This window comes from Enhydra lutris, unplaced genomic scaffold (genome assembly GCF_002288905.1).
Source record: "Enhydra lutris kenyoni isolate GAN:26980312 unplaced genomic scaffold, ASM228890v2 scaffoldscaffold5, whole genome shotgun sequence".
NCBI lineage: Eukaryota > Metazoa > Chordata > Mammalia > Carnivora > Mustelidae > Enhydra > Enhydra lutris.
Window position 1 is genome coordinate 16686846 of NW_019154089.1, and position 20021 is coordinate 16706866.

Here is a 20021-nt window from a genome sequence, read left to right on the forward strand (position 1 = left end):
TACTCTCCAGGGGTAATCCCCGTTAGCAATTTCATGGACTTCATATTCCAGAAAACCTCCAAATGCATGCAGAGTTGATTATTCTCCTCTCTAAAGAAGAGTGAGGAGAATCTTATGCTACCTGCTATTTGTAGCTCGCCTTGTTTGCTGACCCATCCTGGTCATCTTGTCATTTCTGCATAGCCGGCTCTGCCAGACGGAGGGGTCTTGCAGGAGCAGAGGGCTGTCGGGAATACTCACATTCGCAGTGCAAATTGGGTAGGCTGATGTTCAGGCTGACGTCAATTTTGCCCCCACTGTCCTTGTCCGGGTCATCAACGTAGAGCTCATTCACGCTAAAGGAGACAAGTACAGAAGCCTTTGTTGAGGTGGGGCACCGTCCCAGTTGCAGGGGCAAGCCAGGGGCCACTTCCCTTGGTGACCACGATGCAATTAACTAGAACTCCCATCTCGGGGAAGCGTGTGCCTGCTCAGGCACAGGGGATCAGGGCTCCCATCTGGAGGGCCCTCTCCAGATGCTGGCCTTACCACTTAAAGGGGGGGGGGGGATCGGGGAATGGTAAAGGCACAGCTTTCAGAGTCAGACACATTCAAGTTCTAATCCTGGCACTGCCACTTTCTATAGGAACTTGGCAGGTAACATGACCTCCGTGAACCCATCTGTTCAATGGGACACCACCACTCGCAATTAATGGGGTGTCTGAACAATTGAGAAATGGAAGTCTTACTAGGCATCAGGGCCCAGCACCACCGGGCACATGGTACCTTACTCCCTACTCTCTTGAGCCCCCACCCACTCAGCTGGGGGAAGGGGAATTCCCTGGGTGGTCACGCTCAGCGTCCAGTGCTCATAAAGCCCTAGGGTGAGCATGGGGTCTGAGACATGACTAATTAGTGTTCTGTGGCTGCTGTACCAAATTTTCACAAAGCTGGTGGCTTTAAAACAACACACACTTATTCTCTTGCCCTCCTGTAGGTCAGAAGTATAACACGGGTACGGTGCTGCGCTCCTTCTGGAGGTTCCAGAATCCTTCATCTAGCCTTTCTCAGCTTCTAGAGGCTGCCAAGGCTCCCAGCCCTTCTCCACAGCAGAGCGGTGCAGAAGAGCCACACGGCATCTTCACTCCTGTCTGACCTCCTAACTCCCTCCTACAGCACCTCTGTCATTTCACCTGGCCCACCAGAAAACCCAGGGTTGCCTCCCTAGCTCAAGCTGCTCAACAGAATGCCGTGTATAAAATTCCTTTGGCCACGTAAGGTGACACATTCACAGGTCTCAGGGATAGGGACGTGGGTGTCTTTGTGACGGGAGGCCCAGTTTAGGGGCACGGGGCTGCAGGGACAGCCATGTCACGTGGTTACCCAGGACAAGGGAACCACACTGGGATCCATCAGCAACACGAATTTATTCAACAAGTACTTTTGGGGTGCCTACCAGCTGTCAGGCATTAGAGACAGTGGGTAACCAGTCCGATGCGATCTCTACCTTCCTCAGCTTACAGACACCGCTGGGCTCCTAAATAAATACCTTCCACCAACTTCCTAAGGATTATTGCTCTTCTGAAAGCTGTGGGGAGCCATGGGAGGGACGAACAGGGCCACTGACCTCTGGGGAGGGTGGCCCGTCCCTCTGGCTGCTGCAAGGAAGACTGACCAGAGGGGCCACTGGGCAGACCACACGGGAGGCTGATGCCACGGTGCAGGAGAGAAGGGGAGAGGTGGCAGCCTGGACTGGGTCGGGGGTGGGGGGTTAGGCAGGAGGGAGGGATGGAAAATGCAGCATGCTGGAGCAGACAGGACTCGATGCTGCGTGGGGCTCGCGAGTGGCTTGGGGGTGGCTCGACAGAGGCACAGGCAGATAGGCAGACTGCCGCGTTCTTTCTGGAACCATCTGTCACACTGGGAGCCCCTGGAAGAGCAGCGGGCTCGAAAGGTACCGAGTTCCACATGGCTGTGCTGAACTTGAAGTGTCTTGGAGACATCTCCGAGGAGCTGCTGAGTGGACGCTGGATGGCTGTGTCCAAAGCCCACTTCTGATTCCCAGAGCACTCCCCGTGGGGAGAGGGAACCGAAACTGAAGGCTTGGCCTAGTAAACAGCTGTGGGGGCAGCTGGAAGTGGGACTGTGGCTATCGTGAACATGAATCAGGTGCCCGTCCACAGGTTGTAGAATATAAACGCTTGCAGCTCTAAGCAATTCGACTCCCAGAAAGCCTTGTAAACAGCCACATCTCTGGGAAAGAATGAGTTGACCATGGCAAGGGCGTTCTGTTTTTACTCAGACCCTGTCTTTAGGCTGCTAGCACCTAACTGATGTAGCTGATGCTCAATTAAGAAAGAGTAGGCTCGGGGTGCCTGCAGGGCTCAGTCGTTAAGCTACTGCTTTTGGCACAGGTCCTGATCCCAGGGTCCTGGGATTGAGCCCCCGCATCGGGCTGCCTGCTCAGCAGAAAGCCTACTCCCCCTGCTTATAGTCCTTCTCTCACTGCCTCTCTCTCTGTCAAATAAATAAATAAAAATCTTGGGGCGCCTGGGTGGCTCAGTGGGTTAAAGCCTCTGCCTTCAGCTCAGGTCATGATCCCAGAATCCTAGGATGGAGCCCCACATCGGGTTCTCTGCTCAGCAGGGAGCCTGCTTCCTCCTCTCTCTCTGCCTGCCTCTCTGCCTACTTGTGATCTCTGTCTGTCAAATAAATAAATAAAACCTTTTATAAATAAATAAATAAATAAATACCTTTAAAAAAAAAAAAAAAAAAAGAAACAGTAGCCTCAAAGAGTCAACCTGGGCTTGTTTCCTTGTGGAGTCACAAGGATGCTCCTGAAGACAAAAGAGTGACAGATCGCTGGGGCTCCAGCCCATTAATCCAGGAAAGTCCCAGCTGGGCCTGTGTGTATTCATGTTATCCCACCTGTTCCTGTGAAATGTCCTGATCCGCATTTTAGAACAAGCTCAGGAAACAAGCTCAGAGAGGGTGCGTCCCATCTCCAACGTCACACAGCAGGAAATGGCAGAGATAAAATCCCAACCCGGGTCTGCTTTTTGCCTGAGCCCCAGGCTTTCCAGGGGCCTATGCTATCTCCCCTACTCTGGCTCTCAACTGCTAAGGTCAAGGGCGAAAAAGGCGGGGGCGGGGGAAGGGTTGGCTCTCTGAGGCCACACACAGGGTGTGGGGAGGGAAGATAGGGGCCGGTGCTTGGCAGGCTGATAGAGTTGGCCCCTATCAGGGAACAAAAAGAACAAATAAGCTAGTGGGAGAGGAGCAAGCTGGAGCACAGGAGGTATGGGGGAAGGGGGGATGGCTATCTCCACAGCCCAATTCTCCTCAGCCTTCAGGGCCCTATTTCTATCCCAGCCTTGATTTGCAACTCCAAAGGGCTATTGAGTGATGAGACTGCTGGGTGATTAACAGACCCTCACCAAAGACAGGAGACCCTGGCTTCCCTTCCCAAACAAGCAAGAGTCTTCCTTGAAGCCACACACCTTTCCCACCTGCGAGGCGGGGCCTCAGCACATCACTGAGGGATTGTGGGATGATGTCACCCCTGGCAATCCTCTGGAGGTGACCTCAGTGCAGAGAGGTGAATCCCAGGTGTGGCACCAAGGTGAGCTCACCCTCGAGGCCCCAGGGGGCCTTTCCCAGCTCACTGAGCCCAGGCTCCCTAGTGCCATCTAGAATAAAGGGGCTGAGGTGCTTGTGGAGAGACGGAGAGCCTGCCTGCTGGCCTGCAGCGCTGAGGCCGGTCTGGTTATGCAAGGCTAGAACCTGCTGCTCCCAGGTGCCTTCCTCAAAGGCCCTGGGCTGCGACATAAACGCACTTCCATCACCTGTGCCGCCTACCCAACGATGCCCAGACTGCCACCTTCTGAATGAGAGGCAGATGTTCCAGGGCTGTTGGCTCTCTGCTACCCCCAGGCAGCGCTACAAGCCTGCCCAGAGCCTGCCACCTGCTGATGCCTGCCAAGGCTAGCTAACTTTAATGGCTGGGGCTGGGACTGAATGGATTATTATTATTTTTTTAATGTATTTATCTGGGGCACCTGGGTGGCTCAGTGGGTTAAAGCCTCTGCCTTTGGCTCAGGTCATGATCCCAGGGTCCTGGGATCGAGCCCCGCATTGGGCTCTCTGCTCAGCGGGGAGCCTGCTTCCTCCTCTCTCTCTGACTGCCTCTCTGCCTGCTTGTGATCTCTGTCTGTCAAATAAATAAATAAAATCTTTAAAAAAAATAAAAAATAAAATGTATTTATCTATCTATTTATTTAAGTGGGGGGAGGGACAGGGACAGAGAGAGACAGAATCTCAAGCATACTACACTGAGCGTGGAGCCTGACACGGGGCTCGATCCCACGACCCAGAGATCATGACTTGAGCCAAAATCAACAGCCGGTGCTTAACCAATGGAGCCACCCAGACACCCCCCAGGCTGAACTGATTTGAAAAGGTGAACGGACAGCCAGAAGTCAAGTTACCTGGAGGGGTAATAAACTTTTTGTCGATTTATTGCTGTCTCGGGAACCCATGGGCCTGATTTCTCCTGTCACTAGCAAGGGTGATGAGAAGACAGAGCCAGGAGGCAGACAGATCTGGGCTCACCTCCTGGCTCCACCGCTAAGAAGCTGGGGAACCTGGGACAAGATGCTTCACCCCTCTGAGCCTCGTTTCCTTAACTGTAAAACTGGGAAAGCTTTCTATGAAGTCTGAAGACAGGCAAAATTAATCTCCGATAATAAAAGTCACCATAGCATGGTGGTGCTGGTGGGAGATGCTGACTGGGAGGGGGCACTGTGGAAGCCAAGAAAAACAAGGCTGTACCCACCTCGAGGATAGCCCTAAGTACAGCCATCTTGGCAAAGCGGAGGCTGGCACCTTGCACCCCCTCTTCACCCGCTCACCTCCCTTCAGTAGTATGTGTGACATCCCTCAGCCACCCCTGGCTACCCTGGGGGGAAAGCAAATAGTTAACTTGCAGAGATCACAATCCTGCAATACAGAAGTCTCCCTCAGTTTACCAATGTCCTAGAGATTTACAACAAAGCAGCTATCTTAACAATAGCACAATTTCCAGAGGCAAATAACTCAGTTCCTCAAGCCCTAAATAAAGTTAAATTTCTCCTAACCTAAATCTCACTAACAAGGACACTTGATAGGAGAAATGTGAAACTTTATCTCTAAACCTTCAAGATAGTGTCAGCAATCATTCCCAAGCATATGACCCACTGATATACATCTAAAGGGTCTCACAAGAAGATTTTTATTATTGGTAATGAATAACCTTTTCCCCAGACAACAGCTAGCCTCTCAAGGTCCTAGAGACCTCGCTTCCAAAATTCCTTAGAGACTTACATCATCCATAACTCCCTTTGTCCCCACCTACCGCTGAGTCTACCCCTACTCTGCCTTTAAAAACTCTGACTATAATCTGGCTCAGGGTCCAAGTCCCTACTCCGCTGTGTCGGGTATACTTGGGCCCAAGCTTAAGCTTGCTGAATAAACCCTCGTGTGATTGCATCGGTGCTTAGCTCCTTGGTGGTCTCTCAGACGCGAAAACTCGGGCACAACAGGCACAAGGGAAGCTTCCAGCTGGTGGATAGGTGTTGTCTTGATGGGATGTTGGTGACACTAGTGTGAGCCCAGGCAAACAGTCATCAAGATCTCACCTTTAAGATCTGTGCGCTTTGCTGTTCCTAAGTTACCTACACCTCTCAAAAGAAGGAAAGAAAACCAGGAGGGAAGGGAGGGAGAAGAGGAAGAAAGAAGGGAGAAAGAACAAACAAGGGGTCAGGTTTCGGGCTACTTCCCAGGGCTGTGAGCAATAAAGCTACAGGCCGCCCCAGGATGGGGGGGGTGTGTGTATGGTACTCACTTCTCTGAGGGCCTTGCATGGGACTTTCTTGGTAAAGAGCATAAAGCATCATGGTGAGTCCAGACTCCCAGGGTTCAAATCCTGGCTCTCCGCCTACTAGCCGACTGACCTCAGGCAAGGGGCTTTGCCTCTACCAGCCTCAGTTTTCCCAGATGTAAAACAGGGACAATCACAGACAGGCACAATCTTACTCAACTGTGAGTGCTCGATAAGAAAGTGTCCCCTCCTTTAATTGTTCTCACAAATATCAATGTTTACCGAGTTGGAATAACAGGCATCCACCCCGCAGCACTGTGGTAAGGACTGTGCTGAGGGGCCCACAGCCGGCGTATTATATCGAGAACACGCCGGTTATGACCTGCTGAACCAGGGGCCACAAGCCACCCACATGGTGCTGCCAGGTCGCTCCCTCGGCACCCGAGCTCCCACTTTGGGGAAGTGAAACCCACAGGGTCATTTTGATTGAAGGCACAGTTTCAATCCACCCACACAAAGGAAGAAAGAGTCCCAAGATTCCTGACTTACAGCAACCAGGAGTGGGGGTGCGTATGCCGTGGGCCAGGGAGCGGGCAGGCGTGAGCAGGAGACAGAGAGTGGGGTAGCGAGCACTTACTACTTATAAGATGATTGGGGCAGAGTTTGAGGTCACCAACTCTCTTCCCGCCTTAACGCTAAGCAGTTATCGGAAAAGGTGCCCTGGGAAAATAAAAGTGGGAACTCATGGCGGGCATCCTCAACTCAAAAGCCCTTATCTCAGTGTCCAGACTCTGAGTGTGAGTGAGGTTATCATACTGTAAAAGGCCTAGGCAGCAACCCAGGAAAACAAAGTTTGTGCTCTTCCAAAGCTGCTTTGCTCATCACAAGGATTAGTGTGTTAATGGACGGAAGGTGCTTCACAGCCCCGGTATATTCTACGGCCCATATAAGAAGCGGCTTTGCTTATAACTAATCAAAGGTACTCCAGTTCTGAGCAGCCAGCTGGTGCCAATCACGATGCCGGGGCTTTCACATGTGCTATCTCAGTTAATAGCCACAGCAAGACAATGTTTAGTGGGGTTACCGTTCTCTTCTCACAAGGATGAAACTGGGCTTAGAGGAAGATAGACAAAACCCACGGGAGACCACAGCTATGGTCTTTCCATTTTATTAAACCAGAGGGGGCATGGAATCAATGAAAAACCGAGACACGTGTCCCCCAGCAGACCTGTGATGCAGGTGTCATCATCTTTCTGATAATCTTCAGAAGCCCACCCCATCTCCACCCATGGCCCAAGTACCCACAGGGCATGGAGGTGTGATGGGATCGTTCCCTCCCACAAGCCTCCCTCGGTCACCTCCGTCTGCCACACCCTGGTGGGCTCTGCCGCATATGACTTTCCAGCCAACCTGGACAAGGAGCAGAGAGCACGAGATCGCTACGTCTGCAGAATGAACGGGAGAGGTAAGTAACGTGTGCGGGCGGAGGAGAGGGGCATGCATCCCAGTTGGGGGACACCGCACAGCATCAGGGAGCTGGCTGGCTTGTGTGGGGGTCAGTGAGCGGCGGCCATGTAGGGAGAGAAAGAGAGGGACTAGGGAGGTGTACAGGTGGGGGAGCACAGTGGAATGTAACCAAGGGCCCTGAAATTCTAGGCTGAGGCGTGAGTCTGATGACATCTATGGAAAACAATTTTATTTGCTTTTAGAAGAGCACTTGAATAGTTCGGATTCCTGCCCAAAGTCGCTGACCTCCATGCTTCATAATTTGATTTAATGGAAACTTACACAGCAGTGAGGCCCACAGAAGGGCCTGGGCTGGAGGGGGAGGGATGTACGTTATATAAGCAAGCTCTCCAGGACCTTCTTTTAAATCCTGACCATTCCAGGTATAAATAAGTATTCCTACCTATGCCCTACCAGGTGGGGGCCAAAAAAATCCGTTCTCGGTCACCAAGTCTGGCCCCCGCCCCCTTCTCCACCGCCATTGCCCAGTCCTCTCCCCGGGGCCTTGGCCATCAGGGTCACCCTGCCCCCAGTTCACCTTCACAAGAGGTGACCGTGCTATAGCATGAGCCTGGCCCAGTCACTCCACGCTCGGAGGCCTTCGGGCCCGCCAGTGCTCCCTTACAAGCCAGCCCTGGGTCTCTCTACCTGGCTCTAGGGCCCAGCGCAGGCCTCAGAGTGGGTAACCCAGGCTCTGTGGGAGACGGCCAGGTTCTCCTCCTGGTTAAGCTCCTGGCCTCCCCACTCGGGGCCTGCAACGGAGCACATAAGGACACAGTTCAGGGTAACTCCAAGTTCCCACTAGGTGGACAACGGCTTCCTGGAGTCCCAGCTGCCGGCTCGGCCATCTCACCCTGGAAGGGGGTATTCAAGTCTTCTAGTCAAACACTCTGACCAAAAGGCAGCAGCCCCCATGCACCTGGTGGGAGTGGGGGGACGCAAAATGCTCTGGGGAGGGAAAGGTGGTATGACAGGGCAGGGGTGCCAAGGCTGGCTTGACTCTGCCTGCACCAACCCCACTGTGGCCTGAGCCGCCTGGGCCCTCAGTTTCCCCAGCTGTACAGGGGGGCTAAGGCTAACAAGAGAACCTCCCTCAAGGGATTCTGTGTTGATTAGATGAGATGATCGCTGTGAAGTGCTAACCCAGGTGGTTGGTGGGCATGTCGTAATTAGAAAGTATAACACACTGTATTATACTATAAATTGTCAGCGGAGAGTTCCAGCTGCCACATCTTATTATAAATCCTCAAGGGGTTAATAATTAAGAGCAGCCAAGCCTGGGCAGTCAAAGCCTGGAATATTCTGCAGCCATGTTGTCTGGGGGGGGGGGGGGGGGGCGTGTTGCTCCCCCTGGAAACCTGAAGCTGCAGAGCACCCTATGGGGCCACTTTCCCAAGGGTAATTAATGGCCTGTCTAAACCCAGGTTATAGTCCAACCACCCAAACAAACAGGCCTCCTTCCCTACCGGGCTAGGCTAGAATAGTGTCTTATGTCACTGATAACCACAGGTCGGGGTTGGAGCAATGTTGATCCTACCAGCAGTGACCTCATTTCCTCGGGATACGATCTCACGGTGGCAGGGGGAGCTGACACACTGTGGTCACAAAACTGCCAGGGAGGGCCAGCCATCCATTAAAGAACTGTGACCTTCATTTCTTCCCAAACTGGCAGGCCTTCCCAGGGGTCAGAGAATCTTCTGACACCAGGAAGACCAGAACAATCCTCCCTCTGGACTTTTCGTGGAGTCCTCAGTCCTCACTCCTACAGACTCCTTTTGGGCACTTCTGCACCGTGGTCACGTGGCAGCAGGGGGAGAAGGGGCGCTGGGGTCCCTGCAGCATCAGAGTTGGGCCTTCGCCTGGGATCAGGACTCTCATTCCTGCCTCCCTCTCTCCCTCCAGCCACTCACAATGCAGATGAAGAGCCCAGCAGACAACAAAAGGTAAACACGCAATGAGCAGCCCTCCAGGCTGATTACTCCACCACTCACCCCTCGTTTTTCTTCCTCTCCAGGGAGGTGCTGGGACCAGAGTGTCCAGGATGCCCCCAGGGGGTCAGGAAGGGGAAATCCTGGAGCAGGGCAGCAGGCAGAGCAGCAGGAACACAGTGTGCTCTTGGGAAAGGAGTGAGCCCTGTCCTGGTTCAACAGAACAAGCTGTCCAGGCTTGCCCGAAAGGCCCTTAACACAGCCGGTGGCGCCCCACCTGCTCCGGTCACAAGCTCCAACGTCACAACTCACCTGTCCGGGACCCGCTGGCTCAGCGGCCTACCTCATCCTGGGCTGACCTGAGGACCAGCTGAATAAGCTGCCACTCACAGTGGTCAGCAGGAGGTGAGGGAAGCCGTTCTCAGTTTAGGGCAGGGGATGAGAAAATTAATATTCATGGAATGTTCATGACATGGCTGGTGCTGAGTGGCCTTACCACCTTTTTAGCATTAGATGGGAAATAAATAGAAAATGAATGAATGCATGGAGAGCTAGGATTCATGGGTATTAAAGTATATCAGGTGCTCCACTAAGTACCTTTCCGGTAAATAATCTTATTTAAACCTCACCAAATATCACATACCTTCTCTGTGCCTTGCTCTGCTTTATCTTCAGAGCCTTTTTCACTAATTAATATATTCTAGTCCTGTTCGCTTATTCCTGGTTTGTGCCCACTGTTGGCATTTTCCGCTCCTCTGAGCATGGAATCACACAGCAATGAATGAGGCAGACCTGGTTTCTGATTTCTGGGTGCTTTGGACCAAGAATGAGTCCTATTAATACACAACAGTGGGCAACACCTTGTCCACTCTGGTCCTACCTCTTCCATATTCTACCTTCTGCACTTGTTCACTTTGCTCCAAAGCCACACCAGCTCTTTATCCACACTGCATGTACACCAGGTAATGCCTGCCCCAGGGCCTTTGCACTTCCCTAGTGGCCCTGTCTGGGATATACAGTTGGGGCTCTCTCCTTGCTGTCACACATGCACCCTATATGTATCCCACTCACCTTGCTCAGAACATTAGGGGGTTGTACAGCAGCCACCCCCACCCCCACCCCACCCCACCCAGGGAATGGGTTGCAGCCTGCAAAGACCAACAGGTGTATGGCACAGAGTAGGTCTTAATATCCTACTGCTGTCCCTGTTTCCAACTCCGACTCATGATGGGGTAACCCCTGAACATCCAGGGGTCCACGTGTGCACCCCACCCCATTAGGAGTGGGACAAAGAACCTTCTCTGACCCCTGCATGGTTGGGTGGTCATGTCTTGGGAAGCAGACAAGCCTCCCCAGACCTGGAGGCTTTGACTCTGGTGTACCCTCCCTTGTTTGGCCAGCAATACTGAGAGCCAGAGAGGTTTGGCAACCTGCCCAGGGCCACACAGGAAAGTGGTAATCAAGCAGATGCCTGGCCCTGGGCCTAATGACGCCTCTTTCCACCACTCCATGAAACCCCCTGGGCTTTGGTGCCATCAGGGTTAAGAACGGGATCAGAGGGACAGAGAAGGCAAACTGTCCCACACAAGTGGAGGGCAGGAATGACAAGATTTGGCTGGCAGGTGGTGATGGGGAATGGATAGGACCGACATGCCTGTGGGCCCGGGAGACTGGCGGACCTCAGGAGCCCCCTCCTCAGTGTAGGACCATGGGCAAGTTCCTCCACATCTCTGAGCCTCTGTTCTCCTCATCTGTAAACAGGTGATAAGTACATCCCAGGGCTGTTTGAGGATTAAAGGTGGGAACACTCCCTCAGCTACAAGGCCTGTCTTGGGCTAGGCAATGATGTTTTTAGTTTCTTATTGTCCTGTGGCTGAGAGGGAGGCAAAGGAAACCAAGAAATTCCATGAGCGAGAAAGAAAATTCCAGCATTGGACAGGGGAGTGGGTGGCCAGGGCCCTGCCCCGTGATGACTTTCTGGGTTGTAAACACAGGAATGAAGAGGCTTGGAAGCCTTGAGCCAGTGGCTAAGGCAGGAAGCTCTGGGGTCTAATTCCACCTCAGGGCGGCTGATGAGGCCGTGACTGAATAATCCCAATGGCATTCTGTGTTACACATACCCCAGAGCATTTACTAGGTTATCTGGGCAACGGATGATTCTAGAAATCGGGGATCGATTCACAATGCGTCAGGCGCTGCCAGGAAGCCCATGCTGATTCCTCACTGAGGGTGGGCCTCGGGGCAGCGAGGGGGGCTTAGCTGAGGGGGCCGGACTCTGATGTCAGCAGCTCCGCCCCCCTTGGCTAGGAAGCGGCACCCCTTTCTCTGAACTCCTCCAGCTTTCACATCAAATGACCCCGTGATGAATCAGAGGGAAAAAAGCCCACTGGCTAAACAAAGGAACGGCAGAGACGGGTCCATGATTTCTGTTCATCTGAGGACCCAGGAGGCCCCCCCACAGAACGGAACCCAAATGTTCTCTTCAGCTTCAACAAAACAGTGTGTGCTTTTGCTCTAACTTCAAAACCCTTTTAAGAAATAGAGGAGTGATGGATGTGGGCTTGGAAATGAGAGAGTTGGAAGGTTCAGAGGCCTCTCTCCTTTTTAAAGCACCTCCCTCCTCTGATCTGGGGTCCCAGGAAGCTCTAGAATGGCCCCTGGGGGGGAATGGAACTTACACTTCCGTTGTTATGAATCCGGTGAGCTCCGAGAGGAAGAGGAAGAGGATGAAGAGGCAGCAGCAGATAGAGACTGGAAGAACAACACAGAGACACACTGTAAGGGTGGAGGGCACTGGCTGAGGGGGGCTGGCCCTTCCCTCCCCCACCTCTCCCTCCCCTCCCCCCCACCCCATCCCCTGGCCCTCTGAGGAGAGCTGCTTAGAGGGAGCAGGAGAGAGGCCCCACTGACCCTCCAAAGCCCCTTCTTAGTCGAAGCAGCCCTTGTTCCCAGGAAGGCAGACTGCTTTTGGTACCGAGCTGACCCTCCTGTGGGGACTGACCCCCCCTAGGTAGGCAGGTCCTCAGGGGGGCCAGCCTGGCTTCCTTCCACAAGCGCGTTTTAACAGAGTTCAGTCAACAACAGAGCTTGCAAACTGCTTGCCCGCGAATGTGTTCTGTTCAGCAAAAGTGGTATGGTTTTTCAAATCTGGAGTTGACACTGAACAATTTGATTTCACGTAAAAGTCCAGATTTCTGGCTGCTCTACCACACTCAAGCCCTTGCTCCCACAGGGGGTTCTGAGCTGGCCACTTCAGCAGTCCCTCTCGCCTCCCTGATGCGCAGGCTGAGGCCAACTGTTTGTCACCATTCATGGCCGCCCCCAGCAGTACCACGAACACTGCGCCCATGTCCTCATCAGAGGTCAGAAAAATGAGGATAACTGAGCACTTCTGCTTCCAGAGAAGGGACAATTCCTTATGGAAGGAATTCTTTATATGGGTCTGAAATGCAGAGAGTGGAACAGAGCTCGAGTTGACCCACATCACTCATATTTATCTCGTTCACTGGGCCCCTGATGAGGTTGAAATCTGTGACCCCTGGAGCCACTCCTGGAGGCAAGATATAACCAGTGTCCCAGGATCTCCCCTCAACTCCAGCCCCATCTCCTTATACTCTCCTAACATCTAACCACCCAGCCACACAGAGCAGGTGACATTCTGTAAATACAGGTCTTATTGCTGTTCCTTTGTTCCTGTGGTTCCTGCCCCTCTCCATCGTCCCCCCTCCTCCTCAACCTCCTCTTTGAGAGGTGAACTCCTCCCTGTCATCCCGGGCCAAGGCCAAGCTCAAATGTCTCTTCTGGTGGGAAGTTCCCCTCACTGCTAGAGGTGGAGCTGGTCGTTCTTTCCTCTGTGTTCCCAGTATCTAGTCTCACACTTTCCACATTTTATTGGCTATTTGTGGCTGCTTCTCTCACTAAAATGATATCCCTGAAGGCAGTAACTCCACGGCTCCAATGCCTGGCCCAGAGCTGGGCACACAGCGGGGAGTCATCCCCAAGAGTACAGAGTGAGGGTTGAGCATGTCTCCTCTGGGCTTATCACAGGTGTGCAGTGGGCAAGGGCCTATAGAGTATGGCCCACGGCTCACCTGCTGTGGGTTTCTAAGTTACTTACTTCTCCCTGCCTCCCCTCCCTCATCTGTTAAATGGCAATACGCCTTATGGGGCTGCTCTGAGAATTTCCACCACATAGACACTGGGCTTGAAATAGTGCCTGGCAGATAATAAAAGCTTGAGCATTCACTCATTACTAGGACTTTCATCAGGGAGACCTTGGAGGGTGAGCAGAAGGTGACCGACAATTGGGATGTCCCCTAGTTTCCTGCAAAGAAAAAAAAGTTTCTGATCCCACTTGCTGATTCTGCTACCTTCTTGATAGCCTGCTCCTGGACTGGCTGAGCACTGTGATAAATGCGAAACAGTGATCATCCAACCATCTATCCATCCATCCATGCATCCATCTAATCATCCAGCCATCCAGCCTACCTACCTAACTTCGTTCATTAAAATGAACAAAGATGAATTCTGAGTGAAAAAGGAAGAGAACAAGTGTTCGCTGGGCTCCTACTTCGTGCCCTGCCATGGGAGCATGAACAGCCACCCTGTCATCTCACCCTCCCACCTGACGGGGGGCGGGAGCACCAGCCCTTGTGAAGTGTGTAGAAATGGTGGCTCTGTGAGGAAAATACCAGATCCTGGAACATACCAGAAGGCAGGTGGGGGGACAGGCCTGGTACCTGTGAATTCTGCCCTAAGAAACCCCAAAATCTAGGACTCAAGTAAAGAGCAAGACAGGAACATCCCCAGAGTCCCACCACACCTCTAAAACCAGACCAACCTATAGGATCCTAGAATAACTCAATTCTTCAAACACTGAGAAAGATGTATGGGGCAATATTTAAAGGTTTTTCGGGTTGTTTTGTTTTGTTTTTAAGATTTTATTTATTTATTTGACAGAGAGAGAGACACAGTGAGAGAGGGAACACAAGCAGGAAGAGTGGGAGAGGGAAAAGCAGACTCCCCACTGAGCAGGGAGCCGGACGCGGGGCTCGATCCCAGGACCCTGGGATCATGACCAGAACCGAAGGCAGATGCTTAATGACTGAGCCACATAGGTGCCCAGTATTAAAGGGTTTTCTTTTTTCTTTTTCTTTTCTTTTCAGAGGAGGTCATACAGGCACATGAGAAGAAAAGTAATCAAGCTGCATAAAAAGGAAGAGTGTGTTGAGTCTCTTTCTCGCTCCCGATCTGCAGTCCCTTGCCCAGAGGTATCAGCATCATCGTCTTGCTTCCTTCCACGGGCATTAAGCACAGATGTACAAATCCTTTTTTCTCTAAGAAAATAACAACGTAACGTATACATCCTTTTCAACCACGCTTTGCTCACTCAGCAACCTCTGTCTAAAGACATTCCTCATCGGTTTACACAGAGGGTCATGTTTGCTTGATTGCTTTTGTGGCATAGAAACGAATTTCAGATGTCTTCTCCAGCTGCTGACCCAGGCACCACACTCCTGCTGCCGCCGGTCCTAACTTCCCGGCTCACGTCCTTCTCTTTCTCACCTGCAAACTGCAGCTATGATGTCTGGGAAAGAATCCCACCACCATGCAAAACACCTTTCACACCTTTCACCTGGAATCCTCCAGTATCATATAGGACCCGTGTTCCAGAATCATTTTCACCCCTCCCAAACCGCTCTCAAGCCCCAGCAACCCACTGGCTGGTGGCACAAAATAGGGAGGTATTTCTGAAGGTCAGTGCTGACCTAGACCAAGCCAGGTCTTCTAACTGCCTTCCTTGCCCCAAGCCTGCAAAAGGGCTCCAAAGCTTGAACTCAATCCAGATCAGAGGGTGGCGGGACAGGGACGGAAGGCTGCTTTCCGAAATCTGCGTGCTCTGTTCAAGGCCTGGATCAAGCCTGGTCAGCTCAGCAGGTGAACACGGTAAGTGCTGAGTCTGCTCAGCTGAAACCCAAGTGTCCGATGATATGCTCTGTGACTGCTCACCGTACCAGTGCTCCATTCTAGGAGGACAGGGACAATGTCTCGGTGCCACCAGTGGCCTCAAGGTCTGCCTGGCTCAGAGAAGGTATGAAATAAATATTTGTTGAATGAATGAATGAATGAATGAAAGAAAAACATATAGGCAGGTAGGAGGTATTTCAACCAGAAAGGCCTTTCTGGTCCTGAAGGCTGGATGAGGACTTTTCACCCATGTTTGGGCAAGAAGCTAAGGCTCTCTGATACCAGACTTCTTCAGCAGTGGACTCAGGCGGTGGTAGGACTGTGACCCCTTGAGAACAAGTGCGAATGGGAAACCCAGTGCAGTCCACAAAGGGGGACACTGGACCCAGGACCCAATATCGAAGACTCTGGGCAGTCAAAGAATTTGTCCAAGGCCACATGGCCACCTAAGTGAAGGAGGCAGAATTCAAACCCTGATCTGCGAAGGTCCAGCGCCCTTGCTGTTTCCTTCAGGTATTAATAGCACAATCACAACATAATGAGATGGGACAGTTCTGTGTCTGCTGCCCTGCTGGGCTGTGTGCTCCTTAAAGACAAAGACCGAAGCCCATTCATCAACACGATCCTGGGACTTGGCACAGGACCTGGCCCCCGGACCTAGTTAATAAATATTTGTTCACTAAATGGTAGCTAAGGGCTGGCTTCCCATGCCTCACGCCCTTTTCCTCTTGTGTAAAGGAATTTGCTGTCTTGCATGCTGTGGCTGGGACTGCAAATCAGACCACATCCCTGGAGGGCCATCTGGCAGTACCTTCTAAATTTTACAATGCACATGACCTTTGACCCAGCAATTCCTCTTCTAGGAAAGCTACCTTACAGAAATAACCATACAAGGATATAAAAATATACGGACAAGGATGACAGCAATAGCAATAAATTGGAATCAAGAATGTCCACCCCAGGAGACTGGTTACATAAACCGTGGGTCACCTAGATGATGGAACTGTGGGCTGCCAGACACGGCAGGAGGGAGGAATGTAGCGGGCCGTTTGTGTGCCGGTATGAAAGGTATCCAGGATATATCAGTTGGGAAACAGAGCAGGACGAGTGGTGTGCACGGTATGCTCCCTTCTCTGCTTACGGCAACGATATTGGTATATTCAAGCCTTGTATCTATTTTTTTAAAATTCCAGGAAGATACAGACCTGACTGTCACACATGCATGACAAGGATGAGACCGCAGAGACCATGAAGCAGAGGTCTGAACTGCTGGCTGGTGGGAGGGAGGGGACAGGACACCTCACTCAAATTTTTGTGACCAGGCTTATAAACTAGTAGAACAGCTAGATGAACGAGCCCCTTGCCTCTGACGTGCCTTGAATGTCCTCTCCGTGGGGACACAGGCACCAAGCGTCACAGCATCTGCTGTCACGGACCTTCACAGGCTGGGGGCTCCTGGCGATCCGCAACAAGAGAAGGGGAGTCCAAGTATTGAGGACTTGGCCCATATCCCGCACTTGACAGGTGGGAACTCATTTATTCCCCCAATCAGAAAACTGAGGATCAGAGAGAGATGAAGGGACTTGCCCAAGGTCACCTAGCTACCAGAAAGGAGAATGAACCCAGCTCTGCAAGACCTGAAGCCTGTAGGACAGGCATCCCGTTACCTGGCTGCTCTGTTCCCTTCCCCAGAGATGTGGAGACCCAGGGCTGGAGAAGGCACCCATAACATCAATGAGGGAGGGCTAGGACCTCATTGGAATGCCCTGGAACTCCAGGACCAGTTGAGGTCATCCCCAAGGACATGCTGCTACCTGACAATGGCCCACCCTGTGAGGCAGCTGTGGATTCCAACCTGATTGCCCAACCCCAGGGCCCTGCTCAGGGGACAATCCACGGGGAGGGTCCCTCTCCCACACCAAACACTGGAAAGGCCGGCAAGGGGCCAGGCAGGGGCTGCAGGGAGGTGTACCTTTCAAGAGCTATGAAACCTCAGACAAATCTCTGCACCTCTCTGGCTGCATCTTCTCATCCAGAATATGAGACTATAAAGCGTTCCTGCTTACATGGCACTTTTAGTGTGCTTTTAATAAACTGCTCATTGTTGAGTAGTAATAGACACACAGAGAGTTCCTGTACACCCTTTATCCAGCTTCTCCTCACGTCAATATCTTCTATAACCACGGTACACGGCTGTCGAAGTGAAGAAATTAACACTACACGTAACCACTAACTAAGCTACAAACTGCACTCCACTTTCACAGTTTCCCCACTAACTCCCTTTCACTGTTCCCGGACCTGACCGGGATCTCACTGTGCATTCAGTCACCCTGTGTCCTTAGTCTTGAATCCACTGACAGTTCCTCATTCTTTCCTTGGTTTTCAAGACACTGTCACTTTTGAAGAGTACTGGCAGGTGTCTCATAGAATGTCCCCCGACCTGGGACTGGCTGACGGCTTCCCATGATGAGACAGGCTTGTCCTTTTTGGGGACGATCCCACCGAGGGGAGGTGTCCTTCCCATCATATCCCATCGGGATGCGTGACGTGCACAAGACTTCTCACTGGTTGACGTCAACCTTCATTGCTTGGTTAAGGTGTTGTCTCTGGGTAGTTCTCTCCTCCCTGTTCCCTGCTCTTGGCAAGTGTGTCACTGAGTCCAGCCCACACTCCGGGAGAGGAGAATAAAACTTGACCTCCTGGAGGGGGACTTATTCATCTACATTATTTGGAATTCTTCCGTAAGGAAGAGTCATCCCTTCTCTCCCATTTATTTACATCTGTACAGACTCATGTTCCTTTCTCGTAATTCTTCGGCATATGAGGCAATCACACTGTGATCTATTACTCAGATGGCCCCAGTGTTGGTCTTTGCCTCTTTCGTGTTTCTCTCTTGTCCTGCTGAGGTACCTCCAGCCTTCTCTCTCCTCTGGCGCTCCTTTGCTTTCTGGCCCAAGGTTGATCTGTGCTTATTCTGTGCTCTTCCTGCCCCAGTCCTGGAAACAGCTATTTCTTCAAGGAGCCTTAGGTCCTTTAACTGAAGACTGGCATTTGGAAACCAAAATCTGGTGTAATTATTATATTTTTAATGATTAAAAACATGCTTATGTCAAAAACTCCAGTATTCTAAAACGTATGAAGGGAAAAGCAAGTCTCCCCCAACCCCTGAGCCCTCATCTCCCCTCCAGGGGCAGTGACTACCGATGATTCCAGGTGTATCCTTCCAGAAACAGACAATGTCTATACCTTGCAGGGTTATGGTGTGGACAGATGAGATGAGGAGCTATATGCAGAACCGGCAATATGCCCATCCCTTCTCATCTTCTTCTTTCCTCCCTGGTTCAGCAGCTCTGTGCAGGGAGAACAGGTCCAGGTATGGGATGGGGGAGGGGTGGGGGGACAACAGCAAGAAGGACACTACTCACTAATGGCCCCAGTGTATGTCGGCTGCGTGAGGTCCTTGGGCACCTTCCTGTAGATATCAAACCTGCAGAGAGCAAAGGGGACAGGGGTGAGGTGGGCAAAAGGGGGCGGGTCTCACACAGCAGGGGCGATCGCGTCACCTGGTTGGAGAGCCACAGCTCTTCCCATAACCAACTACTCCCACTCTTTCAGGCCATCTCCCTCAGGAGGCCTGCTGAACACCCCCTCTGAGGGGGCCCTGCCCCACTCCCTGGGAGTACTTAGAACTACCCCAAGAGGACCCTTGTTTGGTTACCTTTCTGGGTTGATCTTCCCCCCCACCCCCATCACAATGGCACCTCCACAAGGGCAGGGACCTTGTCAGGTTCTGTCCTCTGCCAAATCCCCAGACCCTACCATGGGCCTGGTGGGTAGCAGACACTCAGTAAGCACTTGTGGGACAAACGGAACCCACGTCTTGGGCTTCTCTAATGATGAAGGAAATAGGGAAATGCAGTCTTTCCTGAGTTCCATGACGGCACTGCATTCTTGCCCGGAGTCACCTCCCCTCCCCCTCTTCCCCTTTCTGCCCCCCCCTCCCCCTCCCCTTTCCACTGGCCCCTGCCCCAGCTCCACTCCAAGGCGTGAAGTTAACCTAAAATCCTGCCTGAGGCCCCCTGTCTCGGGGGCACTTTGCCACGGCTCTGGCTCCTGTCTACTGCGGGTTTCCTCCCAACACACGGAGCAGATTCCTTTCCTTCCTATGGGTCCCACCACAGCAAATGAGGGTCAAGGGGACAGCAGAAGGTGTGGGGGCTTGGAAGTCAGAGAGACACAGTGTCCTTCTGGCCAGCTCTTTAATTAAGACTTCAGGCCTCAGAATCAGACCACCCTGGGTTCAACTCTCGGGCCGGCCTTCCTTGCTATGTGACTTCAGGCAAACGGCTTCACCACCCTGAGCCTCAGTTTCCTTGCTCTTGGCTACTATTATCAGGCCCTGCCAGGCCACTGAGAGGTGTAATGGAAAGAAATGTCTGGGGTGGATTTTCACCGTGTTCACAGCGAAGGCTCCTCACACACTTGGCTTCCTTCCTGTCACTGGAACCTGAGCAGACAGTTCTCACCAAAAGGAGCTCCATCAACAGAGCTCTGAGTCCGCACAGTGCTCCCCGGCTCTCCGGCAGGACTTGGCAGGGTGAAGCCACCGGCCGCTCCAGATCTCAGGGGACCAGTGGACATGTGGTTCCCCTTCGGTGATTTGGAAAAGCTGTCAGCACCCCGCTAACCTCACGGCAATGACTTGGAATCTTGCGTAAGATCTGCTGTTTGACTCCCCTGCGTTCACTCTAATTGCACGTGAACTGTGCTGGGTTTCCTAACAC

General features: G+C 52.3%; 1 protein-coding gene across 3 annotated transcripts in view; it reads right to left on the minus strand.

Annotated features, from left to right (window-relative positions):
- LOC111140962 (endoplasmic reticulum-golgi intermediate compartment 1) overlaps positions 1–20021 on the minus strand; it is a 104497-nt gene that overhangs the window by 36665 nt on the left and 47811 nt on the right. For all 3 annotated transcript variants that reach the window (XM_022493240.1, XM_022493239.1, XM_022493238.1), the window contains exons 2-4: positions 18663–18724; positions 11949–12021; positions 241–335 (exon numbers count right to left, since the gene is read on the minus strand). In XM_022493240.1, coding sequence (XP_022348948.1) covers positions 241–335; positions 11949–12021; positions 18663–18724 — 230 coding nt within the window. The remainder of the gene's footprint in view (positions 1–240; positions 336–11948; positions 12022–18662; positions 18725–20021) is intronic.